Source organism: Labrus bergylta, chromosome 12, assembly GCF_963930695.1.
Source record: "Labrus bergylta chromosome 12, fLabBer1.1, whole genome shotgun sequence".
NCBI classification, from domain to species: Eukaryota; Metazoa; Chordata; class Actinopteri; order Labriformes; family Labridae; genus Labrus; species Labrus bergylta.
The window spans coordinates 4,401,879-4,428,700 of NC_089206.1; the positions used below are offsets into that span (position 1 = coordinate 4,401,879).

The following is a 26,822-nucleotide window of genomic DNA, read 5'->3' on the forward strand; positions in this document are numbered from 1 at the left end:
TCCCGCATTTCACCTCATTACGTCTCCCAGCTTTCCCTTCAGAGGCTCTCTGTGCCATAAAACTGGAGGCTAATGCTGCTTTTATGGTGTAAAATACGAGGAATCAGCTGTGCCTCCCAGCAAATGCATGAACACACACACTCACACACACACACACACACACAGCAACATATTTTGATATGGAAAACATTTCTGCCAAGCAAACAAAGAAAGTTCCTCTCAAACAAGCACTAAGAAGCAACGAGCTCAGCACTTCACTGACTGAAACAAAAGTTCATTTTCACAACCTTAAATTAAAAAACCGTCAGAGGATGAAAATTATTTTCTATAAGAGGTTAAGTTTATCATACGCTGCTTTTGTTCAGCTCTTGTTACTTATAAAAAAAGTGCATATTTGTTGTTTTAAAGCATGAACTAATTGCATCATTCAGGTTATCATCAGCAGACAAATAAACTCAGGAGCTGTCTTTTCCACTGAGAGTTAGATAATTATAGTTTACCATGATCATGTCAGTTCATCAAATTTGAAGCTAAAGCCACAAACCCTTAGCTTAGCGTAGCATGAAGACTGAATATAAAGGGAAATGGCTAACATGACTCTGTACAAAGACTAAAATAAATGTGCCTAAAGCTCACTGATGAGCACGCTTTATCTTGTGTTCATCCAAATAGATCATCTAGTGTGTAAGCAGCCTTGGGGAGGAGATGGGATTGGATAGATGGGTTAAAAAAAATCAAGTCTTTCCCCATAGTTGGTGATGATTTAACTTAAGAGTATGTATGCTTTCTGTAGTTTTATTCCTGTTGCATCACACACATATTTTAACTTACATAGGTTACTTTACTCACATCACTTCCATACTTATTGTAACCCCGACTTATGAGTTTTTTACTGAACCCATCCAAGAAGTTTTGGTCCCTGAAAAGTAAACCCAGAACAGCATTATAAATTCTGAGAACGACCTGACTGTGAAATGTAAAAGTTCTGTCTGCTGGTATCTCTCAAATGATGACGAATTTCCTTTTATGAGGTGCAGAGGACCAAAGATTTCCATTTCTGTTAGGAGAAAATGGAAATATTATTTTAAAATGAGCTTCCGGCTGTTGCCTTGCTGCCCCACAGCCTGCTCAGACCTAACTCTACACCTGAGAGCTGGCAGACTTTTCCCATCAGTCAAAACAAAACCTCTGACGTCACTCATCACACTCAGTCTGCCGGGCTGCCTCCCTCAGTACATTCTCCACTCCTCTCTGTCTTTTATGCCCTCCCCACCCTTTGCCTTTCACTCTTTTCTTTCTCTATCAACTCACTTTTTTAAAATTATAATAAAACTTTTTCAATCTGCATGTGGAGAATCTGACATTTGGTGATGAGAAAGAGGGGAAAAGCGCATGATAACTTAATGTCTATTTGAGTTTCTATCATCACGTTGCCGTAGTTACAGCTGCTATATAGATTGGTGTCCATACGAGCCTGGTTACTGTTTAACCTCCCCACCCACATTTGCCCAGATTAGGAAAATCAATAAGATAACAGCGGCAACAGCGGCCTTACCTTGCACCAACAACAGCCTTCTCACACTGCAGCACCCTGCTGCCAAACTTCCACATTTTACACCTTATGTTGAGGAGGGAAAAAAAGTGGATTTTAAATCGCATGTTTGAGAGGAAACAGAGGACGACATGGTCAATGTAAACACACAAGTCAGCTCAAGCATGGAACCTCCATTAGGTGAGTTTTTGTTTTTAGCATCTTGGGACAGAAAAAACAGCTTGAGCTGCTTTTCTTTCTTCTTTGTGGTCGGTGTTCAGTGGAGAAGCTGTTGCTCCCTAGAGCTTAGCCTGGATCATGTCATCGCCATTTGTGTCTGCCTGTTTCACACGGCTGCAATCCAGGAGGTGTGTCTCAGATATGGAGGCTGTTAAAAAAAGGCCTTGGGAGTCGGGCCTGATGGTGAAGATGGTTCAGAGTTTTTAGAGATGTTAGAGCAGCCGGAGAGTCGATCTGAACCTGATGGTGGTGTTACAGCTGATGCATAAAGTCAATGTTTGGAGATGTTGTTGTGCAGGTTAAAGTCAGACACTTTTTTATTCTCAGTATTTCAAAGAAGAAGTCATATCCTTCTGAAGTTAAAGTAGTAATAGCAAAGTCCAAAGTAATCACAAGTTTTAAAATGAATTGAGTCATAAATGGTATTGTTTGTATCATCAACTAAATGTACTTAAATACAAAAGAAGATCCAGAATGTATTTAATCATTTTGTTAGATTAGATGTAAGAGCATTTTAAAGTTGTACTTTGCCGATGTGGAGCCGGTTGTGGATGCTTTGTGTATTATTTGGTGCATAAGTAATACTGCGGGTGCATCATATCATACGGGAATATATTACAAGCTGTAAGAAAACTTTATAAGAATCATCATCAAGAACCAAAGATGTTTTTTTTTATGCAAAAAAGTAACAAGAAACTTAAAGTCTTACTAAAATGCATCAAGCAGTACTTGAATATTCTGTATTAGTGTATAAAATAACAAGAAACTGTTAAATAATAGCATCATACAAACTGCATCATATAGTGAAGCAAATTGTGTTTTTCTGGTATTTTGAAAAGTAATTTTGTAAAGAACAAAAAACTAGTAACTAATAATTATTACCCTGCAACATTCAATCCACTGCATCATATTCTTTTCATAAGATTTTATTGTATTTTTTTTATCATTTACGTAACAGACACACTGACACATGCAATGAGTATGGCTTCGTATGTAAAATAAAAAAATAGATGCCATGTATACAGGTTTGTAGCCATGGCTAATTTGCGACCCATGTCCTGGGTTTGGATTTAATGATTCAAAAAGACTTCAATCAGACATTAGACTTACAGAAATACAGAAAGGCTTTTTTAAATGTAAGTGTTTATAAAGTAAAAGTAACTTGGAGCTGTGCAAAGTAAATATTGATGTGTAAAAAGTGCAATATAATAATGTAATGGAGTAGATTTTGAATATCAAATTTGTACTTAAGAACAACATTTGTGTTTTAAAGGGGGATTTTCAATGCTTTGAAACATTGTCCGTGTTCAGTGTGAAGAAAACAGCACTATAAAAAGCAAAGATGAGGCTCTGATGAAGCTTACTTGTTGTCATGGCTGCAGGATCTGTTTCTGCACAAACAGTAAACTGTGTAAGATCACAGAAATCCCCATTCGTCACAGAAGCTGCTACTACATGCTCCATCTGTTCCTGTGATGTTTTGAACTCTCTCAGTTTTCACCTACAGCAGTTGATGTTGGGAGGGGAGGTGGGGGGGGGGGGGGGGGTTGTTTTTACTCCTGTGGTCATTCATTGGATGGTTTGCATGTCACAGTGGGATGTGGAGATGCAAATTCATTTCCACTGGCTGAAATGACAAAAAAAAAGCGACCAGTAAGGCTAAACAGCAAAACCCTATTATTGAATAGTTCAGTGGCTGCTTTAAATTTGACTGCTTAGCTTCCCTCCCCATCACTCTACTGCAGCTTTTTTTCTACCAATTTGTTGCTAACGTCATAGTACGAGTATTTTACTCTGCTCATCTCTTCACCAGGTGCTTTTGTTTCCACTTTAGCAGCTTTGTGTCTTCTTCGTGCAGATGTCCCCATGATACCTGATCACACTCTCACTGACTTGATCTTGAATCCTGAAACAGGATATAAGATACCTTTTAGGATTTTAAATAACTGAAGCTTTTTATGTTTTGTTGCACAAGTTTGTTGGCACAGTGGCATTTTAATAATCTTAGGGATCTTCTTTGCTGACCAGCTTGATGCTAACCTGCTAGCACCCCCTCCCTTCTCAAATAAAGATCTTAGTGCATTTCCTTACTGATATGGGGATAACATCTCTGCAGACGAATGAGCATGCTAAAAAATTGCAGGACAGTAAACAAACTGTTGTTGAAATGAGGTATTTGTACCATTGATTCCTGCAAACCGTTTCTCATTTTTGTTGCAGCAGTTAATTCTCTAGCAGAGTGTGTTTAATTAAGCTGCATGGCTGAACACATAACATAACATTTCCACCTTTAAAGTGCCAGTGTGACTGCTCCTTGGTTGGTCCTTGGAAGATAAATGCAATCATAATGATCAGTTGAATTTGCCAGTTGAATAGTCATCAACATCTTTATTAATCCCATTCAATGCATCGTCCTGTTACAAGTTCATTGATAACATTTTGTACATGAACACAGTGATGTCTTTGTATAATCATAACAAACCACCACAATGATATGCATGCATCAACATAATAAAAGCCTTAATCAGTGTCCTCTGACACGACAACATCTTTATTAAGACCTGAGCAGCCTTATAAAGATCTGATGGTTTTGGCTTCAGTACACAGACATCAGATATGACAGATACTGAATATTTATTGCATATTTGTAAATTCTAAGTGCTTTGACTATAGTCTTTAAAAAAACACTTTATAGTGCATTCACACTTGCACAAAGCTCCTGATATTTGCAGCTGCATGTTTTAAAGCACAAGTCAAACTTCATCCGGGGTTTCTCCTGCCAGATCCCTAATATATTTCATAATATATATTTCATGATAGCATTGTATATAGGGGACTCTGTTGCCTCGTCTGCCACTTTCACCGTCTTTCTTAATACTTCATGTCTTGCCCCCCCTCCCGTTGGACGGGGATAGATTCTCGCTATGAGGTGCATCTGTGAACAAACCAATCAGGATTTCACCTACAGTCCTCCTAAAATTCTCTAAGATAAATTCTTTATCTTCAGACCTCCATGCTACAAATAACAAGTCCAGACTAGAGGATAAGTTTGGGGGTAAGACAAAAATATCAATATGGCAATATATCGTCGCGCCAACTCAAAATACAACCGTATCCCTTGTGACAAATATCCGTATTTTTATTCTTTTAAAATGTGAAGCCCTAAACCGATTTCCCTCCTGCTTTGACTCACCCCGTCTCTACATCATGACTCCTGGTGATTGCCCTTCTGAAATAAATGAGATGACATGAACAAAAGTTAGAAGCCAAAGACGAAGTTGAGAGCAGGATGATAGAAGACGAAGATCACGTCAAACAGCTGTGAAAAGAAGCTAAGAGATGAAATTGAAAAAGAGTTGAAACTCCCAAATTTACAGTGAACAAACACAGTCGTCATGCACTTTACATTTTGAGGGACATTTTACATTCTTCAGGTCATCAGATATCGTAAAGTATCATGATATGATTGTCATGTAGTATACTGTATATGAATTATTCCAGAATCTCTGTATGGTGATACTATCGTTACTGTGGGCCACATGCTGTATGGGGAATCTTATTGTATCGTATCGAGAGTTACCCTGGATTCCCCACCCCTAATGTCTTGAATTTTAAGAGTGGATCCAGTGCATTGAAAATCAAAATAGTTGAGTTAAACTAACTTGTTAACCTGAACCGCTAATTTTATCAATGACCTGAAAAGTGTGTCACCTCGAGCCCCAGCTCTGAGTCGACTGTTTTTGAACACAATTGAAACATTTTCTGAAAGGATTTGTTTACCAACTGTAGTATACGCTTAACCAATCTTCCATAACCAGGACATTTATGTTACAAATACATTCTTTGGCAGCCGCCTGCACTAAGCTCCTTTTTGGCCTAGATTGGGTTATACTATGCTTCTTTGTCCAAAACAAACTGCTGACGTGATGTCTCCAGCAGGCATTACCAATGTAACCATTTATTCCAGTTTGTACATGATGAGTATAGGGAAACATTTTTTAGAGATTCAGGTTAAAGTCTGAGCTGGCACAATTCTCCAAAAAATCACATTCACTCTTCTTGACTGAGGCTTACAAACTGTGTTCTTAGCAGGTAACTGAGTGTGAGACACTTGGGATTAATTGCTCAACGGTCACAACCTGGACAAACTCTGCTGTTGGCGGAATCACATGTTGAATGTAAACATGACAACAGCCCTTCAGCGGCTCCTCAGCAGATCTCTGTTTGCCTACAGAGCTCAATGACGAGACTGTGGGTCACTGAGAGGCCTCGTTCCTTAAAATGCACCGTCTGAGTGACAGCGTTAACCGCTCAACTTTACTCAACTACTCGCACGGGAAAGAAACGGCCACAACACTGCTCAGTTTTTCTGTTTTTGTGTTTTTATCCTGAGTGTCACCTGGTAGCTGCTGTTTGTGTCATGGTTTCTTGATTTGCTTGATTTCTTCTTCTATCATTTCATTGGTTGAATGGGATTTTGCTGTTTAATATAAAGCTGTTTCTGCAGAGGAGCTTCAGAGAAACTCATGACTGACTGCAGCTCTTAGAGAGAGAGAGAGAGAGAGAGAGAGACAGAGAGAGAGAGAGAGAGAGAGAGAGAGAGAGAGAGAGAGAGAGAGAGACAGAGAGAGAGAGAGAGAGAGAGAGAGAGAGAGAGAGCAATGCACCAAATAGTGTCAGGATTGGGAGTCAAACCTGCGACCAGCACTACAAAGGACTGTAGATTCTGTACATTGGGCGCCCGCTCCACCAATTGAGCACCAACAAAAAGGCTTATTGGCTATTTATCCTCTCCTTACAATGCTGGAGAGGAAGCTCTACATTTCGATGCATGAAATCATCACACCATCATTTTTATTTTATTCATTTATTTAACATGTGATGAACATGGCTTCATATGTAAAAAACAAAGTAGAAGCCATGCATACAGGTTTCTAGCTGTGGTTACCTAGCAACCCCTTGCTCGACTTTTAGGAGCCATATGTGGATTCAATCGAGGTTATATTGATATATTAATCCATCTCCAACCTTATTTTGTACATTTGCAGATGTAGTTTTCTTACATTTTGTCATCTGGATGAACTGACCTTTGAGTGTAAACTCAGAGGATGCAGCTTCATACGTTCCAACATGAAACGTAAAAGAGAAAAAAGTGTCCACCAGTGTTGATGTTAAGCTACTTTAACTTCATCCAGTCTCTGATACTGCTCTGTTGGTCGTTAAAGAGTCACTATAGTACATGAACTTTATATCTGAAATGATTAATAATAAAAATCTGGATCATGGTTACAGGGATTATGATGGTGTAATGATTTAATCTGGATAAGAGTTTTAATAACTGCAGCCATATAGAGACTATGAAACTTGTGCTATAGAAAACGGACAGCACATTGTTCTGCTAAACAAATTCCTCAGCTAATGAAGTGATTTATAATTTGTACTCTAATTAAATATGTGCTGTTTAAGTGGAGCAGGAAGCCCAATTAGCTTGTTTCTGGGGTAGGTTTCACACTCTGCTCACTTGACAACATTAATCCGCTGGTTCAGGTCTCCAATCAAATCTCATTGTGACAGGCATTAGGGGATAATCCCTGGGTGTTGTGGGTCCTAACAGCCGGCCCCGGCGGCCCCCGGCAAACAGCTTCAGTGCAGTGACAGTGGCCCTGCTTCTCCTCCCAGCCTGCCTCAGCCTGGCCGGGCCTGAGAGAGCCGCCGCGGCTCATGGGCCGTCACTCAGCTGGCCGGCTCACTGTCAGGGCTCGGCCTTCAGAGGGATGTATGGCCAGGATGGGACTCTGCACTTCAACAACACAGGTACAGGAATCAGAAAAGAACCCTGAGAACTAGGCGAAAGTTTGTCCTGAATCAAGTGTTTGTGCGTTAAAACCTCAGAGCCGTGGGAAGAAAAGCTGCTGAGAAGCAAACAAAAGGAACGCGGTGCTTATGCGGATATGTTTGCCGTAGTGTTGCTGTGTTTTTCTGGTTTTACAACAGTGTTGGTCTTTGAAAATTATTGTGTTGTAGAGTTGTTGTTGTTGTTTTTGCAGAAAAAAAAGCTTTAAATGTTGACGGTTTACAAGAGCTGCAAGATTCACAGCTGCACATTCACAGTAAAGTCATGCATGTTGGGTTAAAAAATCTTGACAGACACAGTTGTTGGATTCTTTGTGGTGAATATCTTCAGCTGTTTGTGCATGAAGCTCAGTTATGAGGCAGGTTAACTGCAGAGTAAGACAGCTATGGTTTCATGCTGTATGTCCACATGATGGCAGTAGTAAACAGTGATTTCATGTCGTCTGATTGGCAGTGAAGGTAGCACAGTGTGCAGTAAAATGGTGAAGTGACCAGAGTCATTTTATTTATCGAAAACTCTTACTTCATCAACTCAATTTTTTACTACTTTGTTCTTCTGCTCTTTGACATCTCAGGGGGAAAATTGTACTTTTAAGTGCGCTGCATTTGTCTAGTTAAGCTTAAATTGAATTCATTTTATGTAAAAAGCCTGTCTTAAGCCTTTGAATTATGGTGCCTTAGTAAGCTTTATATGCATAGTAATGCATGTGGATGGAACATTAAGGGAAGCAAAGAAACTCTGAGGCACTGTAAAACTGATTGATGCACTTTTATGCATAGTGATTCCTACTTTTTGATTCTCTAGTTTCAGTTTGTTGTTGTTAGGTAAATGTTTGTCAAGTGGAATTTGAGGATCCGTTTGAGCACTGATGTTTTTTAGTTTTATTTATTGCAGTATTTAAGTAAAAGATCTGAAATCTTCTGCCACCATCGAGCTGGAATTTGTGTGCAAAACCTACACTTTTCTTTCAATTAGTACTTTTCCTAGAGAACAAAATATGGTTTGTGAGACATTTATCAGATGTAGAGAATTCTTTTTTTTTTTTTACTGTATTGCTCCTTTTTTTCATTTTCTAGAGGATCTGATGTCTGCCACTACTGCAGAGGTCTGCAGCAGCAATCTGAATGCACAGCCACTTTTTTCTGACATATGGAAGGTCCCTTTAAGAAAATAGTGTAAGTCCATTACAAACTGATTTTAATGGTGTTAACGGTCTTGTGGCTGATGCTGTAAACCTAAAGGTTGGCCTGGGTTATTAGAATCAATAATAGAGCATGATCAGATTGAGATTTGTCCAATCAGAAAGAGACCAGTATGTTCAGTGTTTGACCTCAGCAGAGCAGCCAATAGAAACAGAGAGAGAGAAAAAAAGAGCTGATAAAGAGTCTAAACTGTCCAAATTTAAAGCAGTATCAGCATTCAGCAGGCAGCTCACAACATTAATCATAATGAAATTGTCCTCTAGAATTTAGCAAGAAATCAGAAATATTTAGAGCATATTTCATCAGTATTAATCGGTTAATCAGTCTGAGATTAATTCCAGTTTGATTTAGGCGACGAAGCCCTTTACTGCCGGTGTGAGGAAATAAGAAAAGTTCCAGTACGTCATTGTAGGGGGAAACTTAGAAAAAATGACTGACAATCTTGGAATAGTGCCTCGGTATTTAAAGAATATAGAGAATCTCTCTTAAAATAAGGACAAACTGTCTGTAAATAATGACATTTTTACTACTTAAAGCTACTACATCATTTTGAGATTGTAGGTCATTGTGTCAGGACAGGTCGGTTGTAATGACCTGCACATTTTAAAGAGAGTAAATCATTATTTAAAGATCCGTCATTATGATGAAATGCTGCACAGCTGAGTCATTTAAAAAAAAATACTAATGAAGTATTTTGCAATGAAACGCTATTATTGTACTATAGTGAGACATTATTTAACAACAAGTCATCAATCAGAAAGATTTTATTGCGATAAGTAATCATTATTTTAAGAAAGTTACCAAGTCTTTAACCATTTAACAACAATCATTTTAAAACACTACGTTACTTTACTAGTTCACTTTTTTTTTTGTTTAAAGATTTATTTTTGGGCTTTTTGTTCCTTTAATGGAGAGGTAGGACAGTGGACAGAGCCGGAAATCAGGGAGAGTAGGGAATGACAGAGTAGGGAATGACATGCAGAATGGGAGCCACAGGCCGGACTTGAACCTGGACCGCCCGCCCGGAAGACCACAGCCTCCATACATGGGATTGGCGCACTAACCACTGCGCCACCAGCACCCCTTTATGTGATACTTAAGCCGTTTTCAAATATGCACTCCTGAAAATAACTAGATAATTTTGGGAGGACTGCTCTTGAGATTTTCCCGACCTGGTTGTTCACAGATAACGTCACAGCTGGACAATGATCCCTGTCAGACGGGAAGGGGTGGGTGGTGGTTAAAAAAGACTCAGAATCTGCTATACCATGCCATAATGAGAATATTTGCCCTCACAGCAATGTTATGTGTAGTTCAACAGAATCACAACATCAACAAAAGAGCAGAGAACAACATTCTGATTAACAGAAAACGTAATGCAGCTGTTTAATTATGTGCGCAGAGATCGTAGAGGTAGCATGCTTACACACTATGCACCGTGCAGCAGTTACAGTATACATCACTCCCCCTTCCATTGGCTCGAGGGGAATTCTCCGGAGAATATCCTGCAGCGTTCTCCGGGTGAATTCCGAGCGAAAAATGTGGCTGCTTGCGTTCACATATACAGCTCCTCCTGCAAATAACAGGAATTTTCAGGAGTTTTCTGCAAGTGTGAAAGCACTATAAGTCAGTTTTTTGTGATACCAGGTTAATTATTTGAGGTACTTAATCAATATCTTGATTATGCCAATTCAAATTTTGCAATATTTTGCAATATTTAGTCCCTTTTTTTGGACACTACATCCATTTTTCCAAAAAGTTTTGTAAATCAAAGCAGTTATTTTTTTAATACTTAGTTTTTACTTTTTAAGGTAAACTCTCTCATTATCATTTGCATGATCTATTTTGTCTCACGTTGGCAGAAATGAGCTTCCATACTGTGCTATTGGGATAAAGTTCTAAATATTTGGAGCGTTGTTATTGAAGCCGTGGAGGTTAAACGTGTATTGATTGTTGCGATGACTGAAGGACCTGCAGAGAGATAAAGGTGCTCAGAGCAGAGCTGCTGACAAGAGGAGATCAGGCCTGCAGTCAAAATGAATTCTCAGCAAAACAGAGTTAATGATTACAGAGTCTTATCACTAACTGTGATTGATTTACGTCTTGCATGGCTCTTCATGTTTATTGATGCAATTGTTTACTTATTTGGTGCACAGAGGCTACATGAGTTGTTCAGTCTGGCTGCATGTGTATCAAGATAAAACCTGTTTTTGTGAATATGGCCTCCAAACTGAGACGTTTTAAAGAGGTGATCATTGGTGCTTTTGGCTTCAAGCATTATCATGAGGCATGGACTAATATTTGCAAAGATTGTGCATGAGATACAAAGTTGTAGACTTTACCAAAGTATGCAAAGAAATGTGTGAAATCGTTATTACCAAAGGAAAATCAGACAGAAAGAATCTAAGAAGTAATTTGCAAAGACATTTAGAACTGCATCAGTACTTTCCCCCCCATTCTTCCTACATTATGACATACCTTTAAATCTTACAGGTACTTTAAGTTAAAAAATTACCCTTAGGCTAAATGCTCATTGTAATATAAAAACTATCAACTTTAAAAAACGCAGATACATTTTGCCTTAAAAGTCGAGTCATGTGGCTGAAAAGACACCAGAAGTCACATGTAGTGTGATACTGTTTGTCTCTTTATGCACGATCAAAAAGCCTTTTAAAGGATGTGTTTAGTCACTTGAATATATCCATTATTAAATGTGACATTTTTGCATAAACTCCAAAGAACGATGTAGCTAACATCACAAGAAGGGCATGAACTCGCTTTGGTTAGCGGGGATTTTTAGGCCTCTGGACAGATTAGCTTCACTGGAGGTAAAGCGATGGATTATTATTCTGGAAAAAAGGGAAAATTAGATCCCTCTTTGAGCTATATAAACGCAATTTCTTCTTAACAAAACAAAGAAGGAAAAAGTGTACGATACATTTTCCTGTCTAAACATAAATTGAACACATTTAGGGGATTATTAATATCGTAGAAAACAGGTAATTTGATTTTGATTTAAAAAATAAAAGGTGTATTTTTGTTCAATGAACGTAAGTGACAAGCTTCTAGTGACACAGAACGTATGATCTCCCTGCGGTCAGCCACAGGGGCTTGCATAAGCGGTGTTATTTGCAGATAGTTATCTGTTGACAAGGTCTTTGCCATGACACTCTACTCACCTATCTCCTCCATTTCCTGCAGGAAAGTGGAGCAGCAGCCTTTTTTCTGCTGCAGCCAGCACATTGTCTCCTTCTGTTTTACTCATATCGAACACAAACACACTCCTGGACGAGCTTTTAACACACTCTCCTGTGGTTCAGCTCGCCCAGAAAGGAACAAAATAAGTCCACAGACAGTTTATATTCCAGTGATATTATTAACTCCTCCAGGCCTCCATAGTCGTCTTTCTTTCCTCCATGCTGTCAGTTTCTGCATTTTGATTTTACTGTGTTGCTTCCCTGCCGCCTGCCTTACAGATCGGACTTGTGGTAATGAATTGTAGTCATGAGGAGAAGGTACAAATAGGCAGTGGTTGCAAATGGAGTTTGGTCAGTGGTCGGAGATTCCTATTCAGAAGATAGACAGGACTTTGTTCACAAACTGGAGTTTGAAGTTTCAAAGGGGAGAATCACACAAGTGTTACATCAGGTCTCGGCGAGCCTTTGACTTTTAGCCCCGGGGCAGAAGTTTGGGTGACTGATTATAAGACAGCTCTGTCTGGACCATCACATTTCAACATGGCAGCCTCACACTCTACTCTGCAGGTGTTTTAAAAGGTTTAATTTCAGCTATGACCATAATCATAGAGCTGTGTTAAAGCTCTGCTTCAGCAAATTTTTTCAACAATTTATTTTGAGCTCACAAACATAAAAATGAAACAGTTGTAAAAAACACACACTGAACCAAATAATCACAAAAACCGACACACTCAAAAAGGAAGAATCAAGAAAACCCTTAAATAAAGTAAAAAATAAAACCATGAAGCACTTAATTCGTTGTGCAATAAACTAAAGTACAGTGAAGATTAAAAACACACTAAAAGAACATAATTCCATCTTGGCCATGACAAATCAAATAAAAGTTTGTTGCAGATGTTATTGATGTTGTCAGTACATTTATGCATTTCTATTTTCATTTCTCACATTAGTTCAACTTTTAAATAAAACACACTTGTTTCTGGTCCTTAGTTTTGATTTTACCACGTAAAAAGTGTTCAAATATAAAAGACAGATACCTGCTGCTACAAACCTGGCTCTATAATCAAATTTAAAACAATATAACTAACTAAATATATATACTAACTAAATATCTAAATAAATAAATATCTAAATATTAAATATCTAATATTAAATATATATACTAACTAAATATCTAATTTCATCTTATTTTGTGTCATCTTTAAGCGGGACATTATTCAACCATGCGATCAGCTCTCTGAGTCTTTAAGAAAACCAAAACCTCGAGTGTTGAAAAATGAAGGCAAGTGCAAAAACTGCAGTTCCTCAGGTGTCCACTTGAGGCTGGCTCCAAAAGCAAAGGAATCTCCATTAGAGCCCGCGCTAAATCTACCAATTTTGCAGCAGATTTTTAGATTTTACAGCCTGGTTCAAAGTTTAAGAGGTTTTGTTCATATTTTAACAATTGAGGGGTGTGGCTGAGTTGACGGACAGATGGTCCCGTTGTAGCTGTTTTCAAGAAGGCTTAAGGCCCGACACAGCTTCACCTCTTTGCCTCTAACTATTGACTGAAGTTGAGTCAGCATTTCCAGTATGGCGACCGTCATCTTTTGGCTTTTATTAGCTATAATGTTGAGATTCAGATGAAAAAGTTGATACCTCTGTCCTGTTTGTATAAAGCTACAACACACAGCTGGTGAGCATAGCTTAGCATAAAGACTGAGAACCAAGCAGCAACCTCAGGTGTTGATATATAAAGCCAATGCTAAAGTGCAAAAAGGTGCAGTTCCTTGAGTGTCCTCTTGAGACTGGCTCTCCCATATTAAAATGTTTATTTTAACAGCAGAAATAAACGTGTTTGCATCCTGGTTTGAAATACAACATGTTGTGCCAATGGCTCATTTCTTTATTCTTAAAAACTGTACGAGGGAAGACTTATTTTAAAACTCATCTTCTCTGTTTGCCAGGACACTTAAGGCTCACCTTAGTTCCAGCTCTTTGCCTGTTAATAGACTGACTGAAAGTTTTGTAGAGTCAGCTTTTCCAATATAGCGACTAGCATTCCTGGGCTTCAAAATGCCTCTTGAAAAACCGAATGGGTTACGTCATTGAGACTACGTCCATGTTTTATACGGCCCATGGTGAAAAACATGAGGAACAGCTAGCCAGGCTCACTTAAAGGTAACAAAACATGCTCACCAAATGCTCAATAACCCATAAATGAACATGTACAGTTAGCCCATATTATCCTATGATAAAAGTTCACATCACCTTGTGGTTAGCTAGCAGGTTTCCTCCAGTTTCCAGTACACCAAATTAAACTGTCTGCCAGCTGAAGCTTCATATTGAGTGCAAAAAGGGAAAGATCTTTCTCATCTCACTCTTGGCAAGAAAAGTAATAAAAGTATTCCCCAAAATGTTACGGTGTTATTCTAAGAAGGCCTTTTTTTTAGTCGACAGGATTTTTAAAGAAATTTTAAACTTCCCACAGCAGAATTTTATGAATGGGCTCCAATAACTAAACTAGAATGTTTTACCAGAATAATAATGTGCTGCTTAATTCTGTTCATAGGCTTTATGTTTTATAGCCTCCTGCACGTGTCAATCCACTGTGGGAATGTAGGTACAGCATGTTAAGACAACCCCTCCCCCCACCACCACCACCACCACCAATACTGCCATTAGAAAAAAGTAGATAAGTTATGAGAGAATCTCGAGCTAACGTGCCCTATCCCTCCGATCAGGGCAGTTTGTCAGTTCATGATTAAGAAAGCTATAACTGTGCAGATTAAACTTTACAGTCCTGTATATGACTGTTCCTTGAGGAGTTCACAGAAATGTTTAAGATGGGAGCAGCGATAAAAAGCACTTTAATGACAGGGCAGATAAGATTTGCTCTGAGTGACTCATTCATAGCTCCACACTGATTCTCTCATCATCACCCCCTCCTCCCCCTCTCGTCCGCTGCTTTGAAATAATCAGCGCACTTCTTGAGCAAATATGGGCATTGCAGAAGAACCGATCGAACATGGAGAAATGTTGTAACGGATGACCTCTGTACACACAAGGGAAACTACACGAGCATCGCAGCAGTGTGTAATAAGCTGCTAATCATCTTTTGATCATGGGGCGTAGTTTCCATTGAGTTAATCAGGTTGTTAAAGATCCTCACTCAAGATCCGCATTTATTTTGTTTCTGTAAGACTCGAAGATCAATGACTTTAAATCTGTCTTCTGTAGGTTTTGATCACTTTCATTTTCATTTCTGATTGGATCACTGTGAGTCGTCAGTATTTAATCACTGAGAGTCGTGCACAGGAGCCTCCCCGGGGGAATGTTACGGTGTTTACCTTGAGGTAGAAAAATAATTTTATGAGCGGCCCGTATAACTTGAGTGTGTGGTGAAAGGATGCACGTACTCGGAGGGTTTACTGCCTCTGAGGTCGGGATGAACCTGGGATCGTTGACCTACTGCTATGTACTGGCACTTTCTCTTCAAATACAAGACTACTGTTTGCTGTGTGACATGGAAGAGGCGGCCTCTTTGCGCAAGCGAAGAATTTTATTTTTTTTGAAAAAACAATCAGATTCAGGATAACGTCCTTCAGAAGTCCCCTCTGATAAAACACCAGAAAAAAAACTTCAAGTACATCATGGCTTTTTTGTTATTTTTTGGGGGGATTTCAAATACAAGAAGTTATTTAAAGATTTCATTAAAAGAATTCAGGAAAAAATAACACATTGCTTTAACTCTCCCAGTCAGGATTAATATCCGCATACCAACCCTTGAATAAATAGTTTCCATACACTACCTGCATCAGTTTTAAGCACAAAGAACTTTGGCTCAGCACCTTTAAACGGCACACTAAAAGAAAACCCATTCACTGGAACATTAAATGTCTTTAAAACGCATGAAATCATATTTAGTTTAAAGTTCCACATCATTGACAGCCATCGTGGTTGTTTACTGTCTCATTAGATCTAAACCTGCCCTTAATTAGATAGAAGATAGTATGATCAGGTAGGTTGAAAATCTGTGGCCCAGATACATCTCTGCAAAAACAACATGAACTTTGCTGATTCTTCTGGTCTCCAGGCTAATAAACATTATTCCTGTTTTCAGGATTTTAAATTACTAATTGAAGACGACAGTTCAACATGAGTCTGGTTGTGAAGACGACAGTTCAATATGAGTCTGGTTGTGAAGACGACAGTTCAATATGAGTCTGGTTGTGAAGACGACAGTTCAACATGAGTCTGGTTGTGAAGACGACAGTTCAACATGAGTCTGGTTGTGAAGACGACAGTTCAATATGAGTCTGGTTGTGAAGACGACAGTTCAACATGAGTCTGGTTGTGAAGACGACAGTTCAACATGAGTCTGGTTGTGAAGACGACAGTTCAACATGAGTCTGGTTGTGAAGACGACAGTTCAATATGAGTCTGGTTGTGAAGATGACAGTTCAATATGAGTCTGGTTGTGCTCGAGGTTTCTGCCTGTAAGGATGTGTTTCCTTGTCACTGCAACTTTGCTCAAGAGTTCAGTCTAGACCTGCTCTTTTTGTAAAGTGTCTCCAGATAACATCTTTTATCAATTGAATCATTGAATTGAATGATTTATATGCCTAATATTTCACCTCTGCTCAAATGTCTATAAATAGTCTCGCTGGCCATTAAGACATTAAAACACATGAGCTGCTGCTATAAATGTTACCCTACTATCAATATGTAATCATTCCCATAATTTAGAACATTTTATTCTTTCATAGGATCTTCCTCTGGAACATGTCTCACTTTGAAACAATCGCTCCCTTTAATGTTACTTCACAGTATTTGAACACTTAAAGGTGCACTATGGAGTTTTGGTAGAAAAATGTGAACGTTGGAGAAGTGAACAGATTCTGTGATATATGGTCATAACTCTATACACAAACTGTCCTCAGAGGTAAATGTAGTCCCTGTAACACTGTTCGAAGATAAAATGCTATACGAGACGTTATAGTGGAGGACCGCTACAGGGAAACCTTCACTCTCCTGGTAGCTTTTAAGCTCCAAACAGTGTTCAGGGACCCATTTTTTTCTTTGAGTAAAGTTTGTGTTTTCAGTTCAGACAATATTTTATAGAATTGTTTCACTTCTCCAACTTTTAAATCTCACTACCAAAAACCACCAAAAACCATTAAAAAAAATCTATTACAGCAGCTGCAGTTGAAACAAACATTACAAATCTTATTGGTGTTATGAATATTCAAACTTTATACTCACAGCTGTATAATCATATACTGCTAATAAATCAATAACTGTTTACACTGCAGCTGCACTAAAGAGCTATATGGACATTATAATCTCTTTGATTTTATAGATCATCTTTGGATATTATAAATCGTACATTCAGCATATAAATGTTGCTAAGAGACACTTAATAACTGGCCCTTGTTTCTCCACTGGGATCATTTTCTTTTTGCTTTTGGATTATTGCACAAAATAATCTCCGTGGCATACAACAGTTCATGATACTCTTGCATTTTATTAAGCAAGATAATCTCAGATAAATAGTCAAATGATCGGCCTTTGATTCTTCAAGAGTGAAACACAAATATTAAAAACGGGTTGTGTAGACCGGGATCATGTTGAGGCTCTTTTTAAAAGTCAAATCTGCATCTGAGTCCACCGATCTTATAAACAATATGCAAAGCGTTTATTTTGTCTTTAGGAATTTTTTTTCTTTTACCGATTTCCTGAGATGATTCACGTTATTTTCACATATACTTTTGCAGCAGCTGAAGACCTGAGAGCATTTTTTATTGCAAAGAACAGCAGAGAAGAAGTGTCACCTGTTACCTTTCATCTGCAGAATAATTCCTTTGAGATGGAAATAATCTATGCAAGTTAAACGTTGATTAAATATACTGTTAACCATCCAGGCTGTCTCTCCGAGGAGCAGCGGTCGCTCCAAGTGTTGAGCTTCTGGATCAGCCTCACGTGCTCCTTGCATTTTCACAAACAAAGAAGTCTTTGACATAAATGCATCACTTTGCTTCAGCAAGACTTATAACCCGCGGTAATATGCCAGACTTACCTCCGTCTTAAGCATTACACGTGGAAGTAGGTCTAAATATGACGGACTGATATGATGGGGAAAGTGAGTTTCCTGTAGAGAGGAGAACCACGGAGAACTGGTCCTTTAACACACCAAGCAAATCCACGTTGTCAAAATAAGAGCTGTAATTATTGCTGCAACTTGATGAATGTGAATCTGTTTTAAGAATCATAAGATCGTGCACTCTTTCTACAGCTCTGGTGGAGATAATCACTTTTGATATATTTCTGTAGTTTAATTGAGCAGATTTAATTAATATTTGTCATCTATTCAACTGATCATATTTTGTAAGAAAATCTTATTTTGAAAGGGAAATACAGCTCTCAAGATGGAGCAATTAATGTATTAGTTAAATTTGAAGTGATTATGATTTGTATGTTTGAAAGTCTCTTAGTTAAAAATCAACTCTTTGATTTTATTTTTCTTGCTCCGCATTAAAATCTGTTATCATTCAGAATCTGTGAACCTCTGCATCAGTGGATCTCAACTTGTGGGTCGGGACCCAAAAGTGGGTCGTTTTTCAGTGGGTCGCTAAAGTGTGCCTGGAAAAATAAAGTTTCAAAAAGTCTAAAAATCACTTTTAAAACATGTTTGTTTTTGTTTCATCTCTTTGTACTGATATACTTTGCATAGTCCGAGGTCCAAACTGCGCCATTTTTCATGAAAAAAATCTTATTGGTTAAAAAATATCTGAAATTTAGGTCGCGATTTGTTATTAAGGAGTTGGTGGTGGGTGGTGAACCACTTCACTACATCACTTTATTCTCTTGAATTAAAGCTGCCTGCATATTAAATAAGGATAAAAAAAATCTGTATTTTCAGTCAGCTCGAAGTCAGTGTAGCTCGGGACGTTTTTTTTTATGGTTTCCGATGATGACATTCTGTGTGCTCTGCTGGATTGTTTTGTATGATAGTTGTGCATAGACATGTTGGTGCGGATAAACTTTTGCTTTAATATTGTTTTACCTATTGTGCATCTAAAATGACTAAAGTTTAGGCTCAGCGTTTGACCCTGATCATCACCTTGGAGATCTTCTTCAGAACCACTTAAAACAACAAATCGGTGCCTTTGAGTCACTGGGTTTGCTCAAGTTTGTCTAATAAATTTTTTATTTATAGAGTGCCAAATCACAAGGAATATATCTCATGTCACTTTGCATAAAGACCAGACCAAACTGTTCATATTACTCAGGAAGACCCTGCATAAATCCACCTATAAGCAGGAATCAGCAACAGTGGCAAAGAAAATGTTCCATTGAACAGGCGGAACCCTCGAGGACAACCAGACTTATTTGTGAACAGCCATCAGCTGCGACTGTTTGGGCCGAGAAAGTGGGTTAAAGAGAGAGGCAGAGAGAGACAAACAGACTGTGATAACAACAGGTACAACACACTTTTAACAACTAATAATGCAAGTGAAAACATGTCTTACATAAGCAATAACGTCTGTAAGAAGATGTGCTTTGCTTCGATAAAAGTGATTTCAACATGCAGTTGACAGAAACTCTCCAATCTGCAGACACAGGAAGGTATGAGTATGAGGTGTGTGATATGTAATGAATGCATGCTTCACAAAGTGTTTGCTAAAAAAGGAAATGGTCTACAGTGGTGCAGCAGTGATTTAGCAAAGGACTGACTCTGACACAGCTTTCATTGAAGAATTGTTGATCGTTACTGAGAGAGAAGAGGTGGCCGATATCAAAGCTGTGCTACTATCTCTTCTAAAAAAAAAACAAGGCTGTGATTTGGCAGTGGGGGGGGGGGGGGGGGGGGGGGTTAGTTAACCATCAACCAGGAGAGAGACACTCCACCTCTGCTCTGGTTAGCGGCACGAGGGAAGGAGGAGAAGGAGCTTTGGCTGTCAGTCACTCGTCTCCAGCGAGTCGCCATCACACTCAACTGGGCCAAGGGGAGCTACCTTGTCAGTGGGCGGAGCTATGAGCAGGAGGGGGTTAAGGTGGGGGGGTGAGGGGGGTCAATGGAGGTGTGAGAATGGAAGGAGGAGGAGGAGGAGGAGGAGGAGGTGGGGGGTGCATGAGCTTCTTGGACAAGTCTTCTGCTCCTCTGTCAGGTAGTTGAGAATTTGTTGGTTCCAAAGCGCCGGCAGACATGGACATGGCAGACTACAGCGAGGCTCTGGACCCAGCTTACACCACGCTGGAGTTCGAAAACATGCAGGTGCTCCCTTTGGGCACAGGTGAGTCCCCCGTATACTCAGCTCTGAACTTTGAAACTTTTACTGAGTTTAAACTTTGGTCGTGCAGCAGAGAGGGAGCTGTAGCGTGCAGTGATAAAGAAAAAAAAAAAGGGGGGTAATTTGTCCGTCTGCTCGCGCTCATGCAGTGGTCTTGTTTTTTTATCACCAGTAAAACATTAAGAGACTTTGATTTACGAGATTCTCACTCAGGGTCACTTAGATCGGACCTTGTTTCAGCCTGTGGAGGGGATGAAGAGTCAGACTGATATTCATCCTCTAATGAAGCAGAAGTATCTCTTGTTACAAACGGTCTTTTTCCCACAGAGTGTAAAGTGAAGAAAAAGAGTCTCACAGTGACACCAACTTATTTATGAATGCACTCTCCCATGACTTCTGGCTGGGATCCTGATTCTTCAATTCCCAATGAGACAAAAGCAAAAGTAAAAACCGCACTTTGAACAAAATGTTTTCCTCACTGCCATGTTTTCTCCTCCATTATATAAAAAATTATGAGAGTGTTTGTTGAGTCAGCCTGCAGCCTGTGTCATGACACACACTGTGATTGATTGACCCGGTCTGGTGACTGTGTGGGTGACTCAAAAGGAAAGCTGTCTCCAGTGATTGCCTTTTCAGTGGTAATCAAGCCGACATCAGTGACTCTCTGTTGACTCTGTTTTGAGCCACTCAGTCCGGTAACAGATCCTCCACTCAGGGTCTCATGAGGGTGGGTGTTGATCAGCTGTCAGTGATCAAATCCCCGGGCCGTTCACACCTTTTTAAAATCAAATCAGCGACAAAACAGTACTCAGAAGCTTTTAAATATGTCTTGATGCCTGCCATTTAAGCTGACCTGATGAGCCATTTCCCTCTTCTTTCTCGCTCTGTCAGACTCCTCACCAGCTGAGAGCGCCAACATGAACGCCCCTGGCCACCTGGGGGCAGGCAGCCTGTGTGCCATATGTGGAGATCGAGCCACTGGCAAACACTACGGGGCGTCCAGCTGCGACGGCTGCAAGGGCTTCTTCAGACGCAGCGTCCGCAAAAACCACATGTACTCATGCAGGTGAGGACAGATCCAGAAAGAGGAAACTTGAGTCCATGAATTTTTCACAACTTCTGATCTGTGACACTGAGCCAATCACGGCACATGCAGCCCTCAATTGTATCTACACCAAGCGCTGATATTTTGCAAAAGATAAAACATAAACTTTCAACACTAGATTGCAGAAAAAAGCTTAAGGTGACATCTGTAAATCTATACTTTTGTCCATTTACAAAGTTATCTTACATTTAGTTTTTAAAAAGGGCAAACAAATGCTGACATCTCAGAAGCTAGATTTGCTTTAAAGAATACTAAACGAAGTCTTCTCTTCTTAAATTGTCAATTCAAGCATTTTTTGACATTTCAAGTCTGCAAAACTGGAATTGCTCCCCTCGTCACAACCGTGTCTCCCATATTTTGCAGGTTCAACAGACAATGCATTGTGGACAAAGACAAGCGAAATCAATGCAGATACTGCAGGCTGAAGAAATGCTTCCGAGCCGGCATGAAGAAAGAAGGTGGGATACTTTAAACTGACTCAACCTATTTTTTTGTGTGTGAAAAGATTCTCTTATAATCTGAATTTCCCATTTAATCAGCAAATCACTGCCGCTCTGAAATCGAGTGTGTTGCAATCCCCATGAGAGGAGCACTTTGTTAATGTTCACTCCGTGCAGCGGCCGAGTCTCTAACCAGCTTATGCTGAGCAAACAGTTCAGAGCAATAGCAGCCATATACTGATAAACATGACAGCCTCAGAGAGACATTTTTTCTTTCAAGTGAGTTCTTTGTGCAATGCAGAAATAGAGAGAAAGGAAGACTTCAACTATTGTTTTTCTTGGATTTTGATTTATTTTTCCTGCATATTTGTCTTGTGCAAACTGAATAAAATCTGCAATCTGTGTTTCTGTAGCCGTGCAGAATGAAAGAGACAGAATCAGCACCAGGAGATCCAGCTATGAAGACAGCAGTTTACCATCCATCAATGCACTCATCCAGGCAGACGTTCTGTCAAGACAGGTGAGCTCCACTACATCATTCGACTGTGATGAATCACTTATCACACCGTCAAATGACTTCACACTTTTCCCTCCTCTTCCCTCCACTAGATCACCTCCCCTGCTCCCATCCTGAACGGCGACATCAGGACCAAAAAGATCGCCACCATCACAGATGTGTGCGAGTCCATGAAGCAGCAGCTGCTGGTCCTGGTGGAGTGGGCCAAGTACATCCCGGCCTTCTGCGACCTGCCCCTGGATGACCAGGTATAAGACTCATTCAGACACACAGAGTACATGGTTGTATAGACACTCTGGTCACTCATCAACCAGGAGGCTCTAATACATCGAGTGAGCCTGCAGGATAGATAGACTCTGAATGTAGACATCTAAATGCAGACAATAAAAAGCAGATCATTTCTAAAGATCATGAAGCAGCACATGTTTTTTTTTCCCTCAGGCAAAACCTCCAATTGTTCACCCACAGTGGTTAATGTATTTTAATCCTGAGTTAGAAAATGATGAGCTGGTTTTAAAGAAGAATCAGTGCAGAATCATTAACAGTGTCATCACCAGGCCTTGGTAACTGATTTGCTGATGTTGTATCAGCGAGGAAGCCAGTGTTTCCCACAAGATTTTTCTAACATTGTCTTTTGAGTTAAGGAAAAGGATGTAAACAATTTCAGACTGTACTTGTACTCAGAGTTAATATCACTCAGCTTAATTGTTAAAAAAACAAATTCCCTGTGTTTCAGGTGGCGTTGCTGCGAGCTCACGCTGGAGAACACCTCTTGCTCGGTGCTGCAAAGAGATCCATGCTTTACAAAGACATCCTCTTATTAGGTAAAACACACACACAAAAGGAGCGATTTCACCGATCTCATATCGCTGCTGATTATCCACCAATTCACCAAAAAAGGCAAATTCATTGCTTCGGTTTTTAAATCTCACCCTGAACTTATTTTCTCCCGCAGGAAATGACTACATCATTCCCAGAAACTGCCCGGAGCTGGAGGTGGGCCGGGTGGCGGTTAGGATCCTGGACGAGCTGGTGCTTCCCTTCCAGGAGCTTCAGATAGACGACAATGAATACGCCTGCTTGAAAGCCATCGTTTTCTTCGACCCCGGTACGACTGCTGACTCGTCTCTATAACTGTTTGGGCCAGCGGGAAGTTCAAAAAGAGAGTTTGCGAGACGCTACATACATATATAACACATCTCCTGCTTTTTTATTTATTTCTGCACAGATGCTAAAGGCCTGAGCGACCCCGGAAAGATCAAGCGGATGCGATACCAGGTCCAGGTCAGCCTGGAGGACTACATCAACGACCGGCAGTACGACTCGCGGGGACGCTTCGGGGAGCTGCTCCTGCTGCTGCCGACGCTCCAGAGCATCACCTGGCAAATGATCGAGCAGATCCAGTTTGTCAAACTCTTCGGCATGGCCAAGATCGACAACCTGCTCCAGGAGATGCTTCTGGGAGGTGAGACCTGTCAGACCATGTGGACCACCAAGTCTTTGGTTGACATCTGAAGCTTTGGGTCAAGAACAGTATAAAACTGTATTTACAAAAGAGAAAGTCTTAGTCTTCTTTCTGCGTGAGTTAGGGTCTCATCTGTGTATTCGTAAGCAACATAAACGTATTAGAATTTAGAGATTTGGTCAATCCTGAAATCAACATTTTGCAATTGAAGTTTGGTAAACTTTCCTTATACTGTGTTCTGATTGGGCGTCGTAGGGCTCAGGTATTTATGATGTTATTAATACTTTGATGAAATCACTAGAAGTAGGTAGCAGCGAGTAGCACGAAGCAGCTAGTTGGTAGTTTATACCTAGCATTAGCATCACCCGCTAGCCAAGTATTGCTGGCTGCAGGGCGATTACTATTCGGGGGGGGGGGGGTGGGAGGGGGGGTGGGGGGGTTGTAATAACTCTGTAATAACTTTGCACCGAGCAACAAGTTATGATTGCATTCACAGCTTTGAGAATAAATAGTTACATCTTAGCGAACAATGACTATGTATGCTTTCTGCTTACTATGCTAAAGTTAGCTAAGAGGATATTTCACCATACAGCGGCCAGTTTAAATCATTATTTCCAGATGGCAGGGCTGCTGACTCAAACAAAGTGACGCTGATTGTCACGTGCACAGATATTGCATGCGTAGCCAAGGAGACGTGAACAAACAAATGATTGGCCACGCCCACAATTAGCTGTTTTTTTTTTTTTAAATCTAGGTTTTCTTGAAAGGATAATTTTCTATCAAAATCTTTGTGGATGCTTAACTTTCATATTTTGAATTTGAGCTTTTCAAGCCAACCGTCCAGAGGCTTTAAGTGTCTGTGTTTTGTCTCTCAGGTTCTGCAAACGAGGCTCAGCATGCGCCCCACTCTCTGCACCCTCACCTGGTTCAGGAGCACCTCAGCAGCAATGTTATACTGACCAGCATGCCAACGCCCATCCACAACAGTCAAATCTGTAAGGAGCAAATACATGATGTTCTAGTTTTTTTAATGCTACACACAGCAGAAGAAGTTTGTCGTTCTAGTCTACCCACGTTTGATCAGAAGCTTTGAATCTAGGTGACCTGAAATCACAGATATTTAATTGAACAAACTGGTAAATTTCCCTCTCACTGCTCTGTGTGTGTGCAGCCTAGTCAGGAAGCTGGAAAGGAAAAACAGGCTCGGCAGAATAATCCTCTAAATGCTCATTGGAAGCTAATCTGGCTTATTTTGTCAAAGAAAACTTCTGTTATTCTTTCTTAACATGTTTAATGCTCTGAGAAATTTCACAAAAGTGCTTATTCCTCATCTGAAAATAATGTTGCCCCAAGTTATACCAGCGACCTGTGAATATACACCTGCTTACGCTGCAGCTTCTCTCTCTCTCTCTCTAACTCGCTCCTGTTCTACTTTTTCAGCCACTCCTGAAACCCCGATACCATCTCCGCCCACTGCCTCCAGCTCAGAACATTATAAAATGTCTCAGGGGGTCATAGCCACCGTGCCCAAGCAGCCCACCTCCATCCCTCAACCGACTATTACAAAGCAAGAGGCCATCTAACAATCCTCGGTGTCCTTAATCCTTCAGTTTTTTTTTATTGTGTCAAACCAAGGTGTTGATATGTACGTACACTATCAGCATTGAAGCTGTAAACTCGACTGAAACAATAAAACTAGCTGAACATGTAGAGTGTGATTGCATGTGTTTCCCTTGCAGATTGCTGTTTTTTTTCTTCAGGGATCTATTTGTTCACACGCGAAGCTGCAGTTGAGCTCAGCGACAGCCCGACAAAATGCCAGCATTTAAACTGTTCAGATATGTTGTTGTTCTGTAAGATTAACGCATAGAAATACATGGTTGTGTATATAGTTTATTATTGGGAAACGACTCTTCTTTTAGTGCGGCCTCAGTGTGTGCAGTAGGGCTTCAGTTAGACATGGTGACATGATCATGTCAGTATTTTATGAATGTTACAACAGACCTTACTTTGTGGTATATTTAGTGTTGCACAGTCTTTTTATTTAAGCATTTTCATTTTATCAAAGCTAAAAGAAAATCCCTTGTGTAACTTCAGCTATTGGGGGGGGGGGGACTTTGAAATATTCTGTGACAGGACTTAAATATCTGTGGTTTGTTTGGTGTGGTGGAAAGAAAATTGAAAACCAAGAAATCTTGGTGCATTAATGAACGCTGCCGGGTGTCACTTTGTAAAAGTCCCAGGCAGGCACACTGAGGAAGTTTCCCAATAATATGTTGTATTTGTGTATGAAAAATATATTCTATTTTTTGTTTAGTACTCTGTCATGGTTTAACTGATGGACTAAAAGTGTGCCTTGTAACCTGTACTGCCTTACAAAAAAAAACAGGATTTCTTTTTGCCTTTTAATGTGAAGATGAATTAATAAATGTCAAGGTCTATTTTTACATCCCTTTTCTGCACATCGTTTTTTTTTGTACCAGCTTGACTTTTTCAGGAAAGACTTCTCTTCTCTTGATATTGCAATGACATAATGAATAGAATAGAATCACTTTATCGATCACAAACTGGGACATTTTGGCAACAGCAGCTTATCCCAACACACAATATTAGCAAATAAACACAATATGATACTAAATACAAAGTAAATAAGCACAAAAAATATCAAAACTAAGAATGAAAATGAGAAATCAGACATGTTGGAAAAGTGTGTGGAGGAACAAGAAGGGTCCAACGTGGCAGTGCAGCTTGGTCACTGATAACCACATGTTGCTTCAGACTGATAAGGTGTCATATAATCATTATAGATAGCACTGATTCCAGAAGATGAGAAAAGGGATTTATCTCAACATTAAAACTGTTGTTGATGTGCATTTTAATACGACTACAACTAAATGACATAAATGTTTGACTTGGTGAAAAGTTAAAAATCTTCAGACATGAAAGAAATCCAAGTTCAGTATTTGTTTTGATACCAAACCATCAAACAATAAGAAAG

At 39.7% G+C, this 26,822-nt stretch overlaps 1 protein-coding gene across 3 annotated transcripts; it reads left to right on the forward strand.

The window, feature by feature from the left end:
- The first annotated feature begins 1,605 nt into the window (after positions 1-1,605).
- hnf4a (hepatocyte nuclear factor 4, alpha) lies at positions 1,606-26,271 on the forward strand. 3 transcript variants are annotated; one of them, XM_029280474.2, is made up of 10 exons: positions 1,606-1,732; positions 21,189-21,363; positions 21,766-21,860; positions 22,256-22,362; positions 22,452-22,607; positions 23,096-23,183; positions 23,315-23,467; positions 23,588-23,824; positions 24,700-24,819; positions 25,265-26,271. In XM_029280474.2, the coding sequence occupies exons 1-10, from the start codon at positions 1,684-1,686 to the stop codon at positions 25,405-25,407; spliced, it is 1,323 nt and encodes a 440-aa protein (XP_029136307.1). In that variant the 5' UTR covers positions 1,606-1,683; the 3' UTR covers positions 25,408-26,271. The 3 variants fall into 3 exon arrangements, with proteins under 3 accessions (XP_029136307.1, XP_065817174.1, XP_020505960.1); XM_065961102.1 differs by lacking the exon at positions 1,606-1,732 and adding an exon at positions 7,451-7,585; XM_020650304.3 differs by lacking the exon at positions 1,606-1,732 and adding an exon at positions 20,135-20,300.
- The last annotated feature ends 551 nt before the right edge of the window (positions 26,272-26,822 follow it).

Bases quoted from the DNA above. Each gene is read 5' to 3' on its own strand.
- hnf4a (XM_020650304.3), top strand. From the start codon at position 20,213: ATGGACATGGCAGACTACAGCGAGGCTCTGGACCCAGCTTACACCACG. The intron at 20,301-21,188 runs GTGAGTCCCCCG...TCGCTCTGTCAG, and splicing joins GGTGCTCCCTTTGGGCACAG to ACTCCTCACCAGCTGAGAGC. The intron at 24,820-25,264 runs GTAAGGAGCAAA...CTACTTTTTCAG, and splicing joins CATCCACAACAGTCAAATCT to CCACTCCTGAAACCCCGATA.